The 21,249-nt window shown below is 47.3% G+C and overlaps 1 protein-coding gene across 1 annotated transcript in view; it reads right to left on the bottom strand.

Annotated features, from left to right (window-relative positions):
- The window catches only part of PTGIS (prostaglandin I2 (prostacyclin) synthase), a 48,260-nt gene extending 27,034 nt beyond the window's left edge, over positions 1–21,226 (bottom strand). Inside the window, exons 1-5 of the mRNA XM_008592706.1 lie at positions 21,127–21,226; positions 11,185–11,308; positions 9,527–9,705; positions 7,676–7,819; positions 987–1,138 (exon numbers count right to left, since the gene is read on the bottom strand). Of these exons, the coding sequence (XP_008590928.1) occupies positions 987–1,138; positions 7,676–7,819; positions 9,527–9,705; positions 11,185–11,308; positions 21,127–21,200 (673 nt within the window). The 5' untranslated portion in view covers positions 21,201–21,226. The remainder of the gene's footprint in view (positions 1–986; positions 1,139–7,675; positions 7,820–9,526; positions 9,706–11,184; positions 11,309–21,126) is intronic.
- Positions 21,227–21,249: the final 23 nt, after the last annotated feature.

The following is a 21,249-nucleotide window of genomic DNA, read 5'->3' as shown; positions in this document are numbered from 1 at the left end:
AAAAAAAAAAAAAAAAAAAAAAAAAAAAAAAAACTACAGGGCTGACAGCCAAGAGAAATGAGGGCACATGTGCACTGAAAGACACATACAAGAATGTTCACAACCGCCTAATTCAAGACAGTTCCAAACAGGGAACTACTTAAATTTCTATCAACTGGAGAATATTACTCTAAGGAAATAGTACACAGCAATGGAAAAGAATGAACTATTGATATAATCTGGATAAATCTCACAGACATTAAGTTGGGTGAAAGAAGACAGACACAAAAAGGCACATACTGCATCACTCCATTTATAGGAAGTTCAAGAACAGGCAAAACTAATTGGAGGTGAAAGAAACCAGTATAGTGGCTACGTCAGCAGATGAATATTGGCTGAGAAGGAGCATGAGATGTTTAGATCTACCTCTCAGCTGTGCATTTAGGATGCATGGGCTTTCTTGTATATAAGTTATACTTCAGTTTAAAAAAAAAGAAAAAAAGAAAAAGACAAAAATAGAAAATAATAAAAATAACATACAACTGTGTGTATGTGTGTGTCTATTCAGAGAAAGCTCTGCCAGGATATACTCCAAGCTAGTGATGGTGATTATTTCTGCGGAGTGGAGTGGTGGGCTGGAGATGGGTAGAAAGTGGAGAATTCTTTTATTATTTGCTCTAAGAGGCTTGAATTATGTATAATGAGCATGAATTACTTGTAAAAATTTTTAAAGCAACTCAAAACGAGTAAAGGAACACACACAGATTCTCAGGCCCCAGTCCATATGTGCTGAACCAGAATTTCTACCAGGAACCCCAGCTCTGATCCAAGCCCTGCTTTTCTAGCATTGTGCTCTTGCCTACCCCCAGTGATGGGGATTTCACTGCCTCCCAGAGGTTTAGAAATATCCTTCCTATTATGTTGCCTCTGATCCTTCGTCTTCAAGTAAAAACCCTTTGCATCTTTCCATCTGCCCCACTGCCCAAATGGAGCCCCATGATACTTACCAACTGACAGGGAGCCTCGAGCCAGTTTGGGGAGCAGCAGGTCGAGCTGGCGGAAGGTGTGGAAGACGTCAGCTGAGTGGACACGGTCCTGGGCCTGGCTCTGATGGGTTTGTGGCGATGCCTCGACTCCATACAGTGTCAGGTAGCCAGCCCTTGGGGCAACAAACAGCAGGTCAGGGGTCATTGTTGGTCACTGTGATATTGTAAACATACATATTTGGTCTTCATCCCCATCTCCTGGCATATAACTCCTAAAATCCTTAGAATCTCCAAAGTGATAAGAGTCTATTTATATGCTAATAATGGCTGGCATCCCTAGGCAGCTTCAGGATGGGGTCTGGTCACAGGAAGGACCAAGGCAGGACTTTAAGTCCCACCCCCACAGCCTCCAGGGAGGGAAGAGGGACTGAAGGTTAAGTTGATCACCAGTGGCCAATGATTTAATCAATCATGCCCGTGTCATGAAGCCTCCATAATAACCCAAGAGCCCTGGGTTCAGGGAACTTCCTTCCAGATATCTGAACACATGGAGGTTCCTGGAGGTGGGTGGGCTCGCAGCAGGCATGGAAGCTTCATGTCCCTTCTCCACACCTTGCCCTATGCATCTCTTTGTCTGTATCCTTTATAATATTCTTTATAATAAACTGGTAAACGTAAGTACATGCTTCTTTGAGTTCTGTGAGCTACTCAGGCAAACTAATCAAACCCAAGGAGGGGGCTTAGGAACCCTGATCTATAGCTGGTTGGTCAGAAGTTCCAGAGGTCTGAACTTACGACTGGCATCTGAAGTGGGGGCAGTCTTGGGGACTGAGCCCTCAACCTGTGGGATCTGATGCTATTTCCAGGTAGATAGTGTCTGAATTGAATTGAATTAGAGGACACCCAGCTGGTGTCCACTGGAGAATTGCTCACTTGCTCACCAGTGGGCAGAAATCTCCACACATTTGGTCACAGAAGTCAGTCTCTGTGCTGATGACTGTTGTGCGAAATCAGAGGTAGGACAGAGTGTTTGTTCCCACTTACACACTTACTCGAACACTCACGGCCAAACACTCCCACGGAAGCTTACAAGCGTTTCTTCATTCATCCACCTAGTAAGCACCAACGAGCCCTACTGTATGCCAGGGACTGTTCTGGGTGGTGTAGGGGGGTCAGTAGTGAATAAAACAGACAAAAACCCCTGTCCTCATGGAGCTGATGCTGCAGCACAGGAGAAAGATGACAGACAAGAGGAAGGAGTAAAACAGGGAATGTGTCGGCTGGTGCTCAGTGGTGCTGTCAAACATACAGCTGGGTGACAGGGTGGGGAGTGTGGGGAGTGATGTTTAACGCATGGGGAAGGAGGTGCTCACATCTGAGCAGAAACTTGAAGGGTGAGAATGAGCCAGCATGGGGAGAAGAACAGAGGGAGGGGGTTCGAGGCAGAGCAAACAGCAAGTGCAAATGTCCTGGGGCAGGAAGGAGCCATGACAAGGCTGGTGAGGCTGGAGCAGCGTGAACAAGGGGGACAGTGGGTAAGATTGGGGCACAGATCAGGACAGGAGACATTGGCCCTGGACAGGCATTCAGGGCAGGATTCCTGGAGGAGGCAGAGTCTGAGCTGAGACCCACAGGATGAGCAGGGAAAGGTGAAGGCATTTGGTCAGAGGGCACAGCCTGTGCAAAGGCCCAGAGCCAAGGGAGCAACCATAGCCTGGGCAGAGCTGCCAGGTGTCACTGGGTGGGTGCTGGAGCTGGAGTGTGAGGGGAGAGGGTGGGAGAGGTCTGGGAGTTGTGATGCAGAGAAGGGAGAAGGTTGGGCTTGACCTGAGCAGCGCTGGGAAGTCTGAGCAGAAGAAGGACAGGACCTGGCAGGTGTGGAAAAGAATGAGACACAGGAGCTAGCACGTGCCCTCGCTAAGACCTGGCCCCCACCCCGGCCCCTGCAGGAATGCTCTCAGAGGAAATGTCTTCACCATCAGCCACCTTTTAATGCTCTAGCCCCAGCCCAGACCCTGAAGCCCTGACCTCCACCCCACCTCCTTGAGCTTCCTATTCATGGATCTCCCAGGAGAGGGGTTTTCTCAGAAAGGGAGAGGGTGGAAGTGGAAATGAGGGAGAATGGGGGCCAAAAGAGACTGGTCTAGTCCCCACACTGTCCCTCACTTGTACAGTGCAGGCAAGTAGTAGGCCCTCAATAAATGTTCAATGGATGGATGGATAGATTGGTAGATGGAGGGATGAGTGGATGAGAGATTGGTGAATGGAGGGATGGGTGGATGGATGAATAGATGGATGGACGGGTGGACTGGTGGGTGAATAGATGGATGGACGGGTGGATGGATGAATAGATGGATGGACGGGTGGACTGGTGGGTGAATAGATGGATGGACGGGTGGATGGATGAACAGATGGAAGGACGAGTGGACTGGTGGATGAATAGATGGATGGACGGGTGGACTGGTGGGTGAATAGATGGAAGGACGGGTGGACTGGTGGGTGAATAGATGGATGGACGGGTGGACTGGTGGGTGAATAGATGGAAGGATGGGTGGACTGGTGGGTGAATAGATGGATGGACGGGTGGATGGATGAACAGATGGAAGGACGAGTGGACTGGTGGATGAATAGATGGATGGATGGGTGGACTGGTGGATGAATAGATGGAAGGATGGGTGGACTGGTGAATGAATAGATGGATGGATGGGTGGATGGATGAATAGATGGAAGGACGAGTGGACTGGTGGGTGAATAGATGGATGTACAGGTGGATGGATGAATAGATGGAAGGACGAGTGGACTGGTGGATGAATAGATGGATGGATGGGTGGACTGGTGGATGAATAGATGGATGGATGGGTGGACTGGTGAATGAATAGATGGATGGATGGGTGGATGGATGAATAGATGGAAGGACGAGTGGACTGGTGGGTGAATAGATGGATGTACAGGTGGATGGATGAATAGATGGAAGGACGAGTGGACTGGTGGATGAATAGATAGATGGATGGGTGGACTGGTGGATGAATAGATGGATGGATGGGTGGACTGGTGAATGAATAGATGGATGGATGGGTGGATGGATGAATAGATGGAAGGACGAGTGGACTGGTGGGTGAATAGATGGATGTACAGGTGGATGGATGAATAGATGGAAGGACGAGTGGACTGGTGGATGAATAGATGGATGGATGGGTGGACTGGTGGATGAATAGATGGATGGATGGGTGGACTGGTGAATGAATAGATGGATGGATGGGTGGACTGGTGGATGAATAGATGGATGGGTGAATGAGGATGGATAGGTGGGTGGATGAATGAATGGATGGATGGATGGATAGACTGGTGGATGAATAGATGGATGGGTGAATAGATGGATGGGTGAATGAAGGGCGGGATAGGTGGGTGGAAGGATAAAAGGATGGGTGGATGGAGGGATGGGTGGATGGGTGAATTGGTGAGTGGATGGATGAATAGATGGATGGATGGATGGACTGGTGGATGGATGGGTGAATGAAGGGATGGGTGGATGGGCGGATGGAGGGATGGATGAATGGTAGGATATATGGATAGTTAGAACTTAATCCTGAGAACACTGATTTTGGGTTATCATGATTACAATCTCAGAGTCACCTAGGCCGTCATCCCACCTTCCCCTACATCCCACTCACCTCCCCCTTATCCAGTCTTGGCTTCCACACCCTCAGGGATGGAGAGTGCATGACCTGGTCATCCCAGTGGATGAAGAAGCAGCAAGCCTTCCTTCCGAACAGCTAAAACAGCTCCTCTGGAGTCAACCCTCCAGCCCTCTTCGTGCCTCTGCTTCAGCCCAGAAGGATTCTCTCCCTTTCCTCCTCCATGCACATCAGGCCCTGGGCCCCACTTCTTCGACTAAGGCCCTCAGTTTCCTTATGGCAGAAGCTGTGAAGGTGCAGCCCATGAACTGGATTCAGTCCACAAACGTGTTTTGTCTAGTCAGTAGAGTTTTCCTAAAAACCAACTGAAGCTACAGTCAACCATTTGGGGAAACTCACACAAAATCTGGATTTCCCACTCATCTAATGTTGAAAAAGGAACCTGGTGCCCTATATCCGCAGTCCCACCTGGCAACCCCGGGCACAAGCAGTCACAGCCACCTCCTTTAGATGGCACGGGCTTGGTGGGCCACCTTGATCCTTACCAGGCCCCATGATCTTCATGACACTTCGGTTAAACACCAGTCATTTATCATTCCAATTGCACTGATATTTTTCCTAAAGCAGAGAACAATTTCCCTGTACATATATTTCTACAAATAAAAGGCAATGAAAAACAAACCAAAAAATAAGCCCAGAGGACCACCTTCCCATGGCACCTCTGTATCAAAATAACTCAGTTGAAAACACTCAATAATCACACATGTAAATACACACACGACCCATAGGTGGCACCATGTGCCACACAAAAAACAGAGCTGGAGCAGAGCTGGGGTAACAGGAGAGGGCCATGATGTTAAATGGGGGGCCAAGAAAGGCCTCTCTGAGCAGGTGACACTTGAGACTGGAACGAAGTGAGGTGGGAGCCACGCAGACATGTGGCGAACGGCATTCCTGGGTGAGGAAACAGAAACTGCAGAGGCCCCAGCGGGGAGCCTGCCTGGGCTGTTCACGAGGTGGCGAGGCGGCCAGGGATAGAACCCTGGACGTGACTCGCATGATGCAGGGGCCCACACAGAACAGTTGGAAGGTTTAATAGGTGGCACCTCATGGTCTGGGCCGTGTGAATCTGCATCTCCACCTGTGTCCCCGCCACCCAATTCACGCACTCCTTTTCTATTTCAGGGGTTGCAGATGGCAGAGAAAAGGCCTGTGCTGGCAAGACAGGAGGCAGGAGCTCAAGCCTAGGCCTCAGGCCCTGGAGACACAGGTATCGATTTACAGGTGTGGATCCACAGGTGCGGATTTACATCTGACTCAGCCTACACTGTGCCTGCTGAACTGCAAGGCCTGGACAGACCCAGCTGCCACCACCTCGCCCACCTCCCCCAGTCCCACTGCTTCCTCTCTGACTTCTTTCCCACACAGGGACACAGGGTAGCCAGGAGACCTGGGAGTTACCCCGCCATGAACTTGCTGGCTGGTTTTTGCTGCCCGTCTCTGGACCTGCACCCATCACAAATGACAGACTGGACCAGACCGGCATCACTCTGGCCAATTACAGCCCTTGACAGTTTTTGCACCACTCCAGGGCGAGATGAGAAGAATGGGGGTGATTTACATGTGGAGAGTGCAGGCTCTGGAGCCAGCCCTGCCATGACGCCAACATGGGACTCAGTTTTCTCATCTGTTGAATAAGGGGTGTAAAGAACTAGCCACATAGAGCTGCTGTGAGTGTTACGTGAGTTAACACACACGTTTAGTCTACACATATGCACACACATGTGTCATAAATGTACCCACATACCTGTATGCATCAGGGAATGGCTCCCCTTTATTGTGAAACTATGTTGGTTGAGTTTTTTGGAGAGATTGAGAAGCCCTTTCTTTTATAGAATACTGGTCAGTTAATGGCACCACCAAAAATCAAGGAGCTGTCTTAATACACTTCATCCCTCACTGCCCACGGCCACCTCTCCTATCCCCACCCCCGCCCCAATCAAATCTTTCACAGGTCTTATCAACTCTGTCTCCAAAAGTTACCCAAATTCCTGCCATCTCCCTGGTTCAGGCCACCATTCTCTCTCACCCCGGTAACTACAGCAGTCTCCTAATGGGTCCTCTGCCTCCCTTTCATCCCCACCCCCCCACCTATGGTCTATTCTCCATCTAGCAGCTGAAGGGAGCTTTGACACTCGTAAGTCAGATCACGTCATGTCCCTGTTTAAGTCCCTGAAGTCAGCGCGTTTTACTGAGAATACATTACAAAGCCTTCTGTGGCTTAGTGGCTCAGTGACACCTGGCTCCGCCAACTCCTCTGACCTCATCCCCACCCTCCTGCCTTGGCTCTTGATGCTCCAGTCATGCTGGCCCCTTTGCTACGCTTCCTCCTGCCTCTGGGACTTTGCACTTGCTGTTTCCTCTGCCCGGAACTGTGGCACGGTGGGCACCCTGTGCTTAGGTCTTGGCTCTGAGGCCAGATCCTCAGAGCGGCCCTCCTTATCCGCCTGATGCTTTTGCCTGTCTGTGGGTCTCTGTCATCATGTTCATCTCTCTCTGACATAACCACACTAGAGTGTCAGCTCCATGAGTTTCAGGGCTTCATCTGTCCCTTTCCCTGCTGTATCCCCAGAGTCCAGAGAGAGACTGGCACTGCCAAAGGAAGGAACATTTGGTTGTAGGATTTTTCATATGTTTACAAGGTCTGGTAAAAGGTTAAGGTCCTGGGTTGGTCTCCCAAACTCCCAAACATTCTGTTTTTCTGACCTGTGAAATCCCAAAGTCTGGAAGCCACAGGACAAGATGTTCTCTGAAGTTTTGCTCTGCTACTCCCTCTCTGGGTGACTTGCAAGGCCCTTTGCAGCTGGCGTCTCCTTTACAGCTCATGGGCTGGGTGAGGTGAATACCTGGGGTCCCAGATGTTCCCAAATGTCTTTCCTGCAGTCTTTGCTCTGAGTGTCCCAAACTGCTTCCCTCACCCACAAAGTCCTCCTGGTTCCCTTGACCACTGCTCATGGCCAACACGGATCCAGAGTGCTGAACTCCACCCAGGACAGTGGGGGCTGCATGGCTTACCTTAGCAGGAAGCTGTAGGAGAAATCAAAGAGACCCATCTCACGCCAGTCACCACCCACTTCCGCAGCGTCGCCCAGCAGGACAGTGCGCAGGTTGGTATACATTGCTTCCGTGAGTGCCTGGAGGTCTCTGTGGAGGAGAGTCCTGAGGCAGGAACAAAAGTGTGAGAGTTCAGCTTCCAAAGGGAAATATAAACCCCTAGGGACCTCCCTCCCCAAACCTCAGGGTCCCAGCGCTCAAGTTCCCCATTGGCAATGGGGGCCTGTGAAGACTGGTTTAAACAAAATCATATGATTACTACTATCATCAACAGCCACGATAGTTACCAGTTACTATGCTAAGCATAATGATCTCATTTCATCTTCTGGAAAACCTAGGAGAAACTCAGGAACAGAAAGGAAAGTGACTTGCCCAAGGTCACACAGCCTGTAAGTGGTACAGCCAGGAATGAAACTCCAATCTGCCCAACTCCAGAGACTGAACTCTTAACCAGGGTAATCCATCCCTCCTCGGGACACATGAGCTTGGATAAGGGACCCGCAGCCTTCTGGAAAAGAAGGAACTAAAGCTAACTCTTTCTCCCTGAAATTCAAAGATAGGGAGACTTATTTGGATAGTTAAGGTGTCCCCTGGCCAAGGACTGCTAATAAGACATGACCCCAGGTGAACTTGACATGAGGAAAAAGGAATCTGGGCTCACGGGACCCAGGATACTCAAGCTCAGAAATACTCCTAGCCACTGTCCCAGAGGCCAAGGTCAGACGGGGTATCACCTTTTGTCAACGTCCACCTTATAATGCTGGCCTTGCCTAGGCTTTAGGTATCCTGCAAAATACAGGTTTCCGGGTGCTTTTCTTAACTCAAGGAGGCTATTCTTCGTGGAGACAGATCATTGGAGATTACCATCAGATTGTGTGAACTCTGTAGGGGCAGACACGGGTCTTATTTTTCTCACTCTCTCAGGCGGAGAAGAATAGGCTGTGGATCAGCAGACCCAGGTTCTGATCCCAGCTCTACCACTTACTCGCAGTAGACCTTAGGCACATCTCTTCACTTCTCTGAGCCTCAGTTTCCTCATCTGTAAAATACAGATAAAAATCCCCACCTCTTGAGGCTAAGGCACAACAAAGGCCATCAAACACCTGGCGTATGGCAGCTATCTTCAGAGTGGTTGACATCATTCTGCATCCCTTGCACGTGGGACAATGACCAGGACATAGAAGGTCCTTAGATGTCTGCTGAATCAATGCATGGTAAATGTGCTCACATGTCCACTTGTTGACATAATTACTCCTGTGTTTCAGGAGCTGCACTGCTTCCTAGCTTTGTGGCCTGCCTAAGGCAAGTCACTTCTCTGCGCCCTGTGTCCTCATCTGTAAAATGAGGCTGTAAGTTACTTAGCCTCCAGTGCTGTTGAGAAGACTAATAAGATAACACATGAGGCCCAGCACAGAGTATGGGCTCAAAAATATTCATCACCCCACCTACTCTCCTTCCTTTTACAGATGAGGAAACAGGCTCAGAGAGGGGAAGTAATTTGTCCAAAGTCACACAGCCAGGATGTGGTGAAGCTGAGATTTGAGCCTAGGTCTGACTGACTCAAACCCTCGTCTCCTACTAAAATCAGGGCTGCCTCCCAAAGGAAACAGAGATGAGAGATAAAGAGTTTTTCCTCAGTCCAATTTTTTGGGGTTGTTTTTTGTTTTGTTTTTGTTTGTTTTCTCGAAACAAAATGTCTTTGCTAGACACCTGCTGTGGAGCTGAGCATGACCCACCCAGGGCTTGGGCTATGCAGGTAGAAGCAGGTCGTGCACCTCGGCCCGCCCACAGGTACCATCTGCAGCCACTCACGGTTTCATCCGGGCCTTTTCATCGCTGGGGCTATAATGTGGAAGCTGCACGTCGAAAATCCTCTCCATGAGGAAGATGGCATAGGCGTGGAAGTCCAGCTTGGTGCGCGGCTCCCACACTACCGAGTCATAGGAGTGTGGGTCCAGGAGGACAGTGACATATCTGCCCCCTACCAGTATCTGTAGGAAGTCAGCAAGGATAGACTGAGGACTGTTACCATGAACAACAGGAGCTCTCAAGGGCTTACCCTGTGCCAGACATTGCCCCTCTGGACACTTCATGGACAATGTTCTCTCATCTACCCTTCACGACCACCCTGCGAGGTAGGGACCATCACATCCTTTTATAGCTAAAAAAGTGAGGTTCATATATAATGAGCCCAGGACGTCATAGCTGAGAAGTGGCAGAGCTAGGACTGGAATTCAGGGCTTTTTACACTCAAGGGCTGTGTTCTTTACCATCTCACCCTTAAGCACCCGCCATGGTTATCTTACTTACTGCTATACCTCCAGCAGCTGGGAGACAGCGTGCCTACAGAAGGCAGCAGATGGATGTTGTGTACATTACGGGTAGATGGATGGATGGGTGGATGGATGAAAGGATAAGTGAATGAAAGAGTAAATGGAAGAAAGGAAGGTAGGATGGAAGGAAAGTAGGTTAGGTGTTAGCTACTGGGTAAATGCTACTGGATAGAATGTTATATGGATGGAAAAATGGGAGGATAGATCAATGAATCTGTGTTAGATAGAAAGATGGATGGATGGGTGGCTAGAGGTTAGTTGGAAATTAAATACAGGAATGAATGTTGGGTACATGGGCATCATGATGCTAAGTGGATACTGTGTAAACAGATTAAAGGATGAGTGTTGAATGGATGGAAGTTGGAAGGATACATGGAAAATGAACAGGTGGGTGGTGGTTGTTTGACTAGATGTTGGAGGGATAGATAGATGGAGATATAAGTAGATGTATATCAAGTGGACAGACTTTGGCCATTGAATAGATGGACAGCTGAGTGCTGGGTGGATAATGGAAATTGGAAGTTGGTGGAAGTTGAATACATGGATGAAAGTTGGATGGGTCGTTGGGTACTTGAGTGGAAGAATGCTGGGTAAATTTGGGTAGACGGAAGGATAGATGATGGATAAATGGATGAATACACAGATGTTGGATGAGTATACGGAAAGAGGGATGGATGAGTGAATAGGTGAAGGTTTGATGGAAATGGAATATGTGAATGGACGCTTGGTGGATACTAGGATGGAAGGATGCTGGGGGTGGAGAAAATTGGGTAGAGAGGCAAAAGAGTAGATGCTAAATGTGTAGATGACATTGGACAGATGGGAGTTGAATGGATGGATGGAGGTCAGTTGAATGGATGTACAAGTATTGGGTAGATACTGAATGACTGCATAGCTTGATGTTGGGAAGAGGCTAGAGGGATATTGAAGGGATGTTTGTTAGATAAGCATTGGGCATACAGTTGGATAGCCAGATGGATAGAAAGTCGGCTGGACCACTGGATGGATGTTGGACGGGTGGTTTAGTACATGGACAGATGTTTGGAGGAATCAGTGCACACCAGGTACGAGGCCTGGTGCTCAGCCCCTTCCAGCTGTTCATCCCCTTTCCTCCCAAGAGACACAAGAGGTACTTACAGTAAAGATGTCACCATGCTTCTCCTTCATCCTAGTGAGGAAACTGGCAGCATCTTTTCCAAAGTCCAAGGCATGGCCCAACCAGGGAATGCTGCCACGGTCCAGGGGAGGCTCGCCAGGTCTCCTGTGGAAGCCACAGCACTTATCACCATTGGATGAGGCAAGGAAGGGGATAAAATGTAGGCCGTGAGGTGTGATTTTAAATGGAGAGGTCAGGGCAGGCTTCACTGAGGAGACATTTGAGCCAAGACCTGAAGGCGATGATGGAGGGAGTCATAGAGGTATCCGGGAGAAGAGCCTTCCAGGCAGAGGGAACAGCACGTACAAAGGCCCTGAGGAGGCCAGCATGGCTGTACTGAAGGGGGCAGGAAGAAGTAATGGAAGCTGAGGCCAGAGAGGTAGCCCATGCAGTCCTGCAGGCAGCTGTCAGGACTTTAGCTTTCCCTTTGAGGGAGGTGGGAGCCACGGGAGAGTTTTGAGCAGTGGAAGGACATGATTTGGCTTAGGTTTTTACAGGATCCTTTTGGCTGCTGTGTAGAGAATGGACTGTAGAGAATGAGGGCAGAAGCTGAGGGACCAGTTAGTGTCTGGTACATAGTATGGGGTTCAACAGAGATGGTCTTCTCTCTGCAGGTGGGAGAACCTTCCAGCCCTCAATGGTACAAAGACACAGAGTTCTCTGTCTGAGCCAGCCTGGAGCAGGGTGGTGTTCATCTCACACTCCCTGCCCTGCCACAGAGAAAGGATGAGACTGGAGGGCACAGTCAGGTGGTAGAAGATGGTGGAAGCGCTGGTCCGTCACTGCCCCGACTGCCCATCAGCAGTTCAAAATCTGAGGTGCCTTTGGTGGTGAGAGGCCAGGTCATGGCCTGTAGGGATGTCCCAAGAGTATAGGCTAGCTCAGCCCAGGGGGCGAGAAATTTATGTGTGATATTCAAGGTCGGAGTCACCTGTGAAAGCAGAGGGACTCCTCTGAGAATACAATGGTACTTCAAAAAGTTCGTGGAAAAACAGAATTAAAAAATAATACTAATTTTTCCATGAACTTTTAAAAAGTACTCTCATATCATAATGGTATTTATAGCTCACTGTGGTAGGCAGAATTCTAAGCCGACCCACAACGACCCACGCCCTTGTGTAATCAATCCCCTCCACTGAATGGGGGACAGACAGTGCAGGTGTCCTAACAGGTGGGGACAGGGCTCTTCCTGACAAAAGAGGTTCAAAGCACAAGAGGGATTCGATATTAGGGAAAGTCTCTGCTGCTGGCTTTGACTTCAGCGAGCTGCCCAAATGCACGGCCTGAGATTTTCCCCTAAGACATCTTTGCGGGTTGGAGGAGGTTTCCTTTCCCTGCCCTTTATCCTGGCTGCTGTCAGAGTTCCTCAGAGCAAGGTGTTATTTCTGGCAGCTTTCCTTTTTCCCCAGAAAATTCCCAAGGAGGCGCAGACAAAGGCAGGAAGCTGGGAGCCGTGGCGCCTGACCCCCGATGTGGCTGGCCAGCTTCTCAATCCAACTCGGGCCCAGGCCACATTCCAGGGTGACTCAGGCAGCCAGCAAGGGCGAAGGAGGCTCTATTTTAGGGCCTGCGGTCTCTAGCCTCATCCACTGACACTCTCAGTTTTGAGGCACTGCCAGGCAATGCCTGGAGGCGGTGATGCAGGGCTGGACCCTCCCATCTTGGCCCCCACCCACATGGCCAACTGACTGCCTTCTGTCCATCCTGATCCAGAGACCAAGACACCTTTTCTGATTCTCCTCTGGAGCTTTGATTCTCATCATGTGGGTTCCTCTAAAAACTGCCCCTTTCTCACTCACAGAACCCACCGCCAACCCTGCCATTGCCCTGGGTCTCTATCCAACATGATCCTTTATGAACTGGGGGAGTCAAGGATGGGATGTCCCCCTACCTGTGCCCCTTGACATAATGCATCTTCACTAGATGGGAGTTCCATGAGAGCAGGGACTTGATCACTCCAGAACTTAGAACAGTGCCTGGCACATAGTAGGTGCTTAATAAACATGTGTCAGATGAATGAATCATGTACACAGTCAGTGCTCAATGAGTAGCACATGCTTCCCAGAGTTGCTGAGAGAGTTAAGGGAGCCAATGCAGGTTAAGGGCCTGACACACAGTCCACGTTCTGGATTGCCCAGGCAGAGGCTGGCGTCACGGAGCTGAGCAATATTGGTGGATGGCCAACCTCTCTGTCCAGTAGCTTCAACTCAATGCAGGGCCACAGGCTCTGGGAGGATTTGATGGGGAATAGAAGGGCACGGATTTCTGCCCAGCTGAGCTGGAGCAACCAGAGCTTCTGTTTAATCTGCTTAACCTGTCCTTCCCCCAGGGCTCATCCACAGGCTACTAGGGGTTTCTGTCTGCTGTTTTGGAGGGTTTTCTTTTAAAAGATGACCGGTAAGGGGATCTTAACCCTTGACTTGGTGTTGTCAGCACCACCCTCTCCCTAGTGAGCCAACCAGCCATCCCTGTATAGGGATCTGAACCCGTGGCCTTGGTGTTATCAGCACCACACTCTCCCGAGTGAGCCACGGGCCGGCCCTTCTGTCTGCTGTTAATGGAGGGTCTCCCTTCTGCTCCTCCATGCTTCCCCCATTGCTCCCACTGTATAGAAAAAGCATGTGGCCTTCTTGCTCTGGTTTTCATTTTCCTGTTTTTGAAATAGACACAAATTCAGAGAGTTATTTCTCAACATAAGAAAAAAACCAGGAGATGAAGTACAGTGATAAAGAGAGCAGCTTCGTGTTGGAGTGCAATGGGAAGTGGTGGGGACTGTGGCAGGTTCAGAGAGGGCTCTACCAGTGAGGCCCAGGAAAGCGTTACCAGATCTTCCAATTTTTCATAAGAAGCTGGAAATCTGGATTTTTATATATGGAATCCCCCAATTTTTTCCCCTTCTACTGTGAGGTACAAACCAGACCCATCCAGGGCTGAATTTAGCGATGGACCACTGTTTGGTGACCTCTGGTTAGCACATGTTAGAATGAGACAGATTTATTTTTGCCTAGAATTTCTGCATCCTGCAGAGGCCAAGGCCAGCCCTTGAGTCACAGGAACCATCACCTGAGGCCACTGTGGCCTCTGGTCCCCCAGAAAAGGGGCCTCCCACCCAGAAGACTTCTCTCCATGCTCCCTGCAGCAGCCACACAAGCCCAGAGAGGGAGAGAGATGTATGAGCCTGGTGAAGTGGCTGGGGACCGAGAGATCACCTCTGTAAGTCACCTCAGAGTATAGATGGGGAAAGTGAGGCTCAGAGAGCAAGAAGAATGTTTCTGATACCCATGTGGCAAATCATTAGCCTCAATGGGCCCAAAAGTCAGACTCCCAACTCACAGCTCACTGCAAAACACTCAATTACTGAACTGAGCTAAAAATTTTTTTGCTGGAATTGCAGAAATTTAATTTGGACTAGGAATAGATGATATTAAGAATTATTTTTCAGAGCTGGCCAGTTAGCTCAGCTGGTTAGAGCATGAAGTTGATAACACCAAAGTCCAGGGTTTGATCCCTGTACCAGCCAGTGACCAAAAAAACAAACAAAAAATTATTTTTCATATTCTCAGCTAGGATAATGGAATAGTGGTTGCCATTGTTTTTTGATATGCATTCTGAAATATTCAAGGGTGAAATATCGTGACATCTATAATTTTTCAAACAATGACTGTCAAACAATGTTAATGACTGTCAAATCAAGGTATGACCATGGGGTTCTCATACTATTTCTTTTTCTATGTGGTTGAAATGTTTTATAATTAAGAAGTTTTAACTTAAGAAAAGTAATTCTGGAGGTAAAGACAGAGTTACTGACCAACTGAAGTAGTGTTTTTTACTGGGACAAGCATGAGTTTTGGAGCTGGCTAGATGTGGAATATGATTTCTGTGCAGCCTTGAGAAAGTCACAGTTTTTAAGCCCCAGTTGTATAATGGGAGTGATAAAAATTATCTCAAAGCTTGGTGAGGAGAAAGGAACGAGACAAGGGAGGTGGAGAGTCTTGCTTGTTTTGACCCGAAATTTGGATCACTGTCTACACGGCACCAGTGTCATCCACCTTTTTCCACTTGATTGTCTGTCCTTCCTTAAGAATTTCTGCTTGTAACTGCATCTCCTATTATCTTAAGGCCATGTGATTCTAAGAGTTTTGAGTGTTCACTAGAATATAATGTGTGGGAAGAGTGAGAATTCATTTTTCCTGGAACTAAAAATTCTTGCAGCCCAGAGTTTTAATCCCAACAGATCTTCAGCAAGTCACTTGGCCTCTCTGAGCCTCAGTTTCCTCCTCTGCAAAATGGGTGTAACCAGAGTGCCCCCTAGCCAAGTTGGGAGGAGAAAATGAAATTGGGGACCAAAATTGGGGTCCCTGTTAGGTCTCCCCAGGGTCCACACAACTGTCTCCCAGCTGCCACTGACCCCCATCCCGACTCTTTGCCCCAATACACACTTGTTGACCTTCTCAAGGTACACACGGGTATAAAAATCAAAGACTTATTCCCAAAGATAAATTCGTTTTCTAGATTCATGGTCAGCATGTATTAGCCAAAATAACGTTAAACTGGCATTCCTTCTAACTCAGCAATTCCATTCTTACTTAATATCATCATTATCCTTGTTTTAAAGATGGGGAAACTGAGGCAGAGAGCAGCTACTCAACTTTTCCATATTTCCACAGGCTAGGAATTTTCATATGCCAAGAACGGCAGGCACCCAGGTACCCTGCCTCCCAGAGTCCATGTACTGGGTACATGGCTGTCCCCATATATCCCAGAGAAAAGTGCAGACCAGAAGCTCCTCACAGGAAGACCATAGTGCATTATCTGAAATAATGAAAACACCAGAAACATCCTAAAAGTCTTTCCTTAGGCATATGAATAAACAGGAAAAAAGAAACCTGCAACTTATTCATATTATGGAATCCTATACAGAAGATCAAAAGAATGGATTAACTCCAAGTAGCAACATGAAAGGATGTCAAAACTAAAATCTAGAGTGAAAAAAATACAAACGAACAGTCTGAAAACATCTCTATAGAGAGTATTAAATAAGCCTGACAACTTAGGAAAAACAATTCATCTCTTCATAGGGAACTTATTCACTGTCTCTTTCTTTCCTTTTTTCTGGCAAATGATTGAATACATACTTTTAAATTTCACCTGGAGGTTGAAGAAAATATAGCAAGCTTATTGTTTAAAAATTCAACTAGCATATTGTTTAAGACTTAAAAGTTCCGCTCTTGCTCAGGGCATTCTTGCCATGTGATACCCTGCATTGCTGTGGAGAGTCTCCACCATCAGGAAGGCTGTCACCAGATGTATTCCCTGGACACTGGACTTCCCAGCCTCCAAAATGGAGCATCAGTCTGGAGAAAGGCAGGCAAGGCAGTGTCCAGAAGAGTTACGAGTTAGCTCCTGATGAGCACTGGCAGGACACAGATCATGATCAACTACAGATGACAATGCCCACCTTCAAAATCAGAATGATCTGCTCTCCTCGTCCCCAACATTCTTCTTCCTAAAGCTGTTAGTGACACACATGGGATATAGAAGAAAGTAATTAAGTTAAAATGAGGTCATTAGGCTAGTCCCTAATCCAATATGACTAGTATACTTATAAAAAGAGGACATTTGGACACACACACACCCAGAGGGGAGACCATGTGAAGACACAGGGAGAGAATGGCCATTGATAAGCTAAGGAGAGGCCTCAGAAAAAAACAACCCTGCCAACACCTTGATCTCACACTTTTAGCCTCCAAAACTGTGAGAGAGTAAATTCCTGTTGTTAAAGCCATCTGGTCTGCGGTCCCTTGTTACGGCAGCCCTAAGAAAGTAATACAGCTCACATAGTTCAAGGACCATCTGCTGAACAGTCAACCATGCTCCCCCCAATCCCTGAGGACAGAAGGTGGAGTTTGCTCCTGTACTAAAGCAATGAGTTTCCTAAACAAGTAAATATCTCTCTGGAGAAGGTTCAAAACATGTCGCTTAAAGCCTGAACAACAACAAAAAGCATATACCAAAATGCATGCCACAAAATGAATTCCACAAAAGATAAGCAAAGTCATCTCGGCTGGGAAGTTAAATACTTTAGTCTTCTGCCCCCAGAGCAAGTATGTTTCTAAAGTGATGATAAAGGGTGAACCCAGTGTTACCTGTCTACTCTCCGCTGATGCAGCCTGCAAAAGAGGTGTCTGCTTGAGAATGTCTGGGTCAATTACACAGTTCCCAGTTAGTTCTCTTATTTAAGAAGGCCCATTGCAGAAACCAGCTTTACAATTGCTATGGCAACACAGCCCTATAATAACCAATCTGGTACTTCATTTAAAAATATAACCAGAAAAGTGCAGAATCACCAAATAATTGAGGAAACACAACATGAAAAAAGGAAAGCCAAGATGAATAAACAGAGCAGATGACCTAAGAGAAAAGAAATACTGAAGAATCAGCTCTCTTAAAATTACCTTTAAAAGTGGGTATCTTAATTAAAAATTATCATTAATATCTTCAGTGGCCACAACGATGAATTCAGGGACGGACACGTGATTGAAACCCGGCCAGAAAATCCACCTGGAAACTTTTGCTTGAGACTTTTCTTTCTCTTTTCTTTTTGAAACAGCTTTAATGAAGTATAGTCAATACACAAAAATCTGCGCATATTTTATGTATACAATTTGATGAGTTTAGACATATATATACACCCATGAAACCACCACCACTTTCAAACACGGCCTAAGAACACATAAGCCTTAAAAAGCTGGGGATCATATTTGCCAGGATTCAAAAACTAAAATAAGACAACTTTTCTGAGAGTGAGGCCAAACAGAAGAAAGCAGAAAAGAAGAAAGAAGCAGTGGGGAGAGAGTGTGAGAAAATTCTGATGATGTTGTTTGACCTGCTAGATTTAACAGCTCAGAGCAAGAGTTTCTGCTGGACTTTTCAAGGACAAAGTTCAATGCATTTATTTGGGGGAGGGGGTGAGGCTTGAATTAATTTTGATCAAGTTTCTACTATTTGTAAGAAAAGTAGACCCATCTGTTCAAATGTCTCTTTACAGGAGAGGCTGTTTCCAGCTACCCTTGATCCAGCTACCTCTCTTACTTCTATTCCTCTCTACCCCCATTAACCTGTAATATTTTCTTTGCAGAATTTACCTCCACCAGACACTGATTGTTATGGCTGTGCCTGCCCATTAGAATGTTAGCGCTACAAAGGAGGTGATCACACCTGGTTAGTCCCTTCTGCGTCCTCAGGACCTTGAGCACTGCTTTGTCCATGCAAGAAGTGTGATGAGTATTTGTTGAATGAACAATGTATTTGATCCACATGAGAGTTTTAAGGTGCACTAATCACAGTAAATGTCTTACAAAGCAGAAAACTGAGGTTTTAAAGAAATGTCATAATTCGTCCAAGGTTACACATTAGTATATTGTATGTTGAGGATTAGAATCCAGATCTTTGGATGCCAAGTACAACCTACTTTCAATATTCTATACCTATGCAAAATCAACAAAATAGATTTCTGAGTTGGGGACAGAATTATGAATTTAAAAAATAAACACAATTTTCTGGAATGAAAATATTTCGTATGTTCAGAAAGCTTCACACAATTTTGCTTTAGGTTTAATTACATGTTAGGTGAAGATAAAAATTTCTTAATGAGTGATGACACAGCTCAACCCTTTCTAGAACCTTGTTGGTCCACAACCTGCAGTGGTGCCCTCCCATCTACAGGCCTGGCCAATGTTTCCTAAATCAGAGAGATTAAATTAAATTGCTTTTATTAATGATGGGTGAGTGTGGGATAAGGTTATGTGGCTTTTAAATTAGTATTACTTGCAGAGGAGGTATGAAATGAAAAATGGTAGGGCCGGCCCTGTGGCGCACTCCAGAGAGTGCAGCGCTTGGGAGCGCCGCGGTGCTCCCACTGCGGGTTCGGATCCTATATAAGGATGGCCCGTGTGCTCACTGGCTGAGCGCAGTGCGGGTGACACCAAGCCAAGGGTTGCGATCCCCTTACCGGTCACAAAAAAGACAAAAAATAAAAAATAAGAAAAATGGGAGGAGACAGAATATAAACTGGTATTATGAGGTTATGCTTGACTGATCACATTACTTTTGAGCCAGTGGTTTATGCCCCATTGTTAGAAGACCCCAGAAGCTGGTGCTTGTCTCTCTCAACTGAATATTTTAAACAAATAACAAATGAAATTTATGCATTGAAAACACGGAATTATTTTCTTTTTCTAAACTCTATCAGAATTTTAGATTTTACTTTAAATTACTTTCTACCACTTCAAATATTAACTACCATGATTGTTTTTGTTGTCAGAATCACAGAAATTGAGTGAATATCTTAATTTTACCACCTACATTTTGCCTCTTTATTTTTATAAAATATGACATTTATTAAGCACATAATACATAGCATGTAACTTTAAAAAAATAAAAAGTTTGAAAACAAACAAACAAAAAAGTTCCCTGTGTTTCCAGAATTTTTCAGACATTCTAATATAAATACACACACACACACACACACACACACACACACACACACACACACCCTCTCTCTCTCTCTCTCTCTCTCTCTCTCTCTCTCTCTCTGCCCGTCAGAAATCCGTAATAACTTCGTATAGCATACATTATACGAACTCTCTCTCTCTCTCTCTCTCTCTCTCTCTCTCTCTCTGTCTTGCTGCCCTGTATTATTTACAGGCTCATGTCTATGTATTTAAGAGAAATTTTTAAAATATCTGGGGAGACTGAGAAGGTATGACAAGGTGGTTTCTGGATCCTGGAAGAGAAGGAGGACATTAATAGGAAAACTGACGAAATCCCAGTGAAGTTTGAAGTTTAGTTAACAGTAATGGACCAGTGTTGGTTTTTTAGTTGTGACAAAGGTACCGTGATAATGTAATGAAAATGTAAGATGTTAACAATAAGGGAAACCAGCTGAGGAAAATTCAGGAACTCTGTACTATCTTTGCAACTTTTCTGTAGATCTCGAACTAGTCTAAAATAAAAAGTGTATTTTTAAAAAATCTGGAAGGTTCCACCCAAACCCAGCAACAGGAGAGGCCTGGAGAAGGGGAGAGGACTAGAATCCTGGGAGGGAGGGTTAAGGGCCTTCAATCTTATCTATAATGGGATAAATATTTAAGTCAACTTTATCCAGCCATTCCTTGTGCCATTCAAGTTAATTTTTAAAATATTTTATGAAAAGAAGACCTACGGCTTTCTTCCTGATTTGAAGTATATGAGTTCTACTTTTTCTCCTAAATCACAGATTCTCAACGGAGCAGGAAAAGCGTGGGGGGAGGAGGCTGAGACATCCGGAGCTGGTTCTACCCTGTCCAGGCTGTGGAACCTCAGGGGAGGGGAGACCCCTTTATGGGCCTCAGTTTCTCCCCTGGCAGATGGAAATACTGAACCTACCGATCCCCTTCATCCAGGATGGGGAATCCCGTGGAAGATGGTTCCAGGGCGTGACAAGAACATCCCCCAGGGTCTCTACCTATCCCAGCCTCAACTCTCCCACCTGTGTAATGGGGGTGCAGAGCAAGGCAGGGTTTGACACCGAGTAGGTGGGTGCTGGATCCAGGCAGAAGCTGAAGAGCGGGAGCGGGCTTCTTCCACCGGGGCTTACGCGAAGGCTGGCCACGCATCCGCTCCCCCCCGCAGACCCTCGATCTTCCCCCGAGGTCCCTCCCAGGTCCCAGTCTTCGCGCCCAGGGCCAGACGCAGACTTCTCGCGGCGGGTGCTCAGCCCCGTGGGGCCGGTCGCGTTCCCCACACCCTCCCGCGATGCCCCCTCCCACCCAGAGCCTTCCAGGCAGGGGCGGCTCGACCCGGCCGTCCCCCCCCACCCCCCTGAGCACGGGGCACTGGGACGCCCCGCTCCGAGGACAGGGGGACAGGGGCGGGGCACTCACCGTGTGCGCCGGCGGGTGAGCAGCAGCAGCAGCAGCAGCGCGGCCAGGAGGCCGAGGAGCACGGCCCAGGACATGGCACGGCGGGTGCTGCGGGCGGCGGCGGCTGCGGCGCTCGGCGGGGCT

Source organism: Galeopterus variegatus, unplaced genomic scaffold (genome assembly GCF_000696425.1).
Source record: "Galeopterus variegatus unplaced genomic scaffold, G_variegatus-3.0.2 Scaffold8204, whole genome shotgun sequence".
NCBI classification, from domain to species: Eukaryota; Metazoa; Chordata; class Mammalia; order Dermoptera; family Cynocephalidae; genus Galeopterus; species Galeopterus variegatus.
The sequence above is the reverse complement of the archived record's forward strand: the minus strand, read 5'-3'. Positions and strand labels throughout refer to the sequence as shown.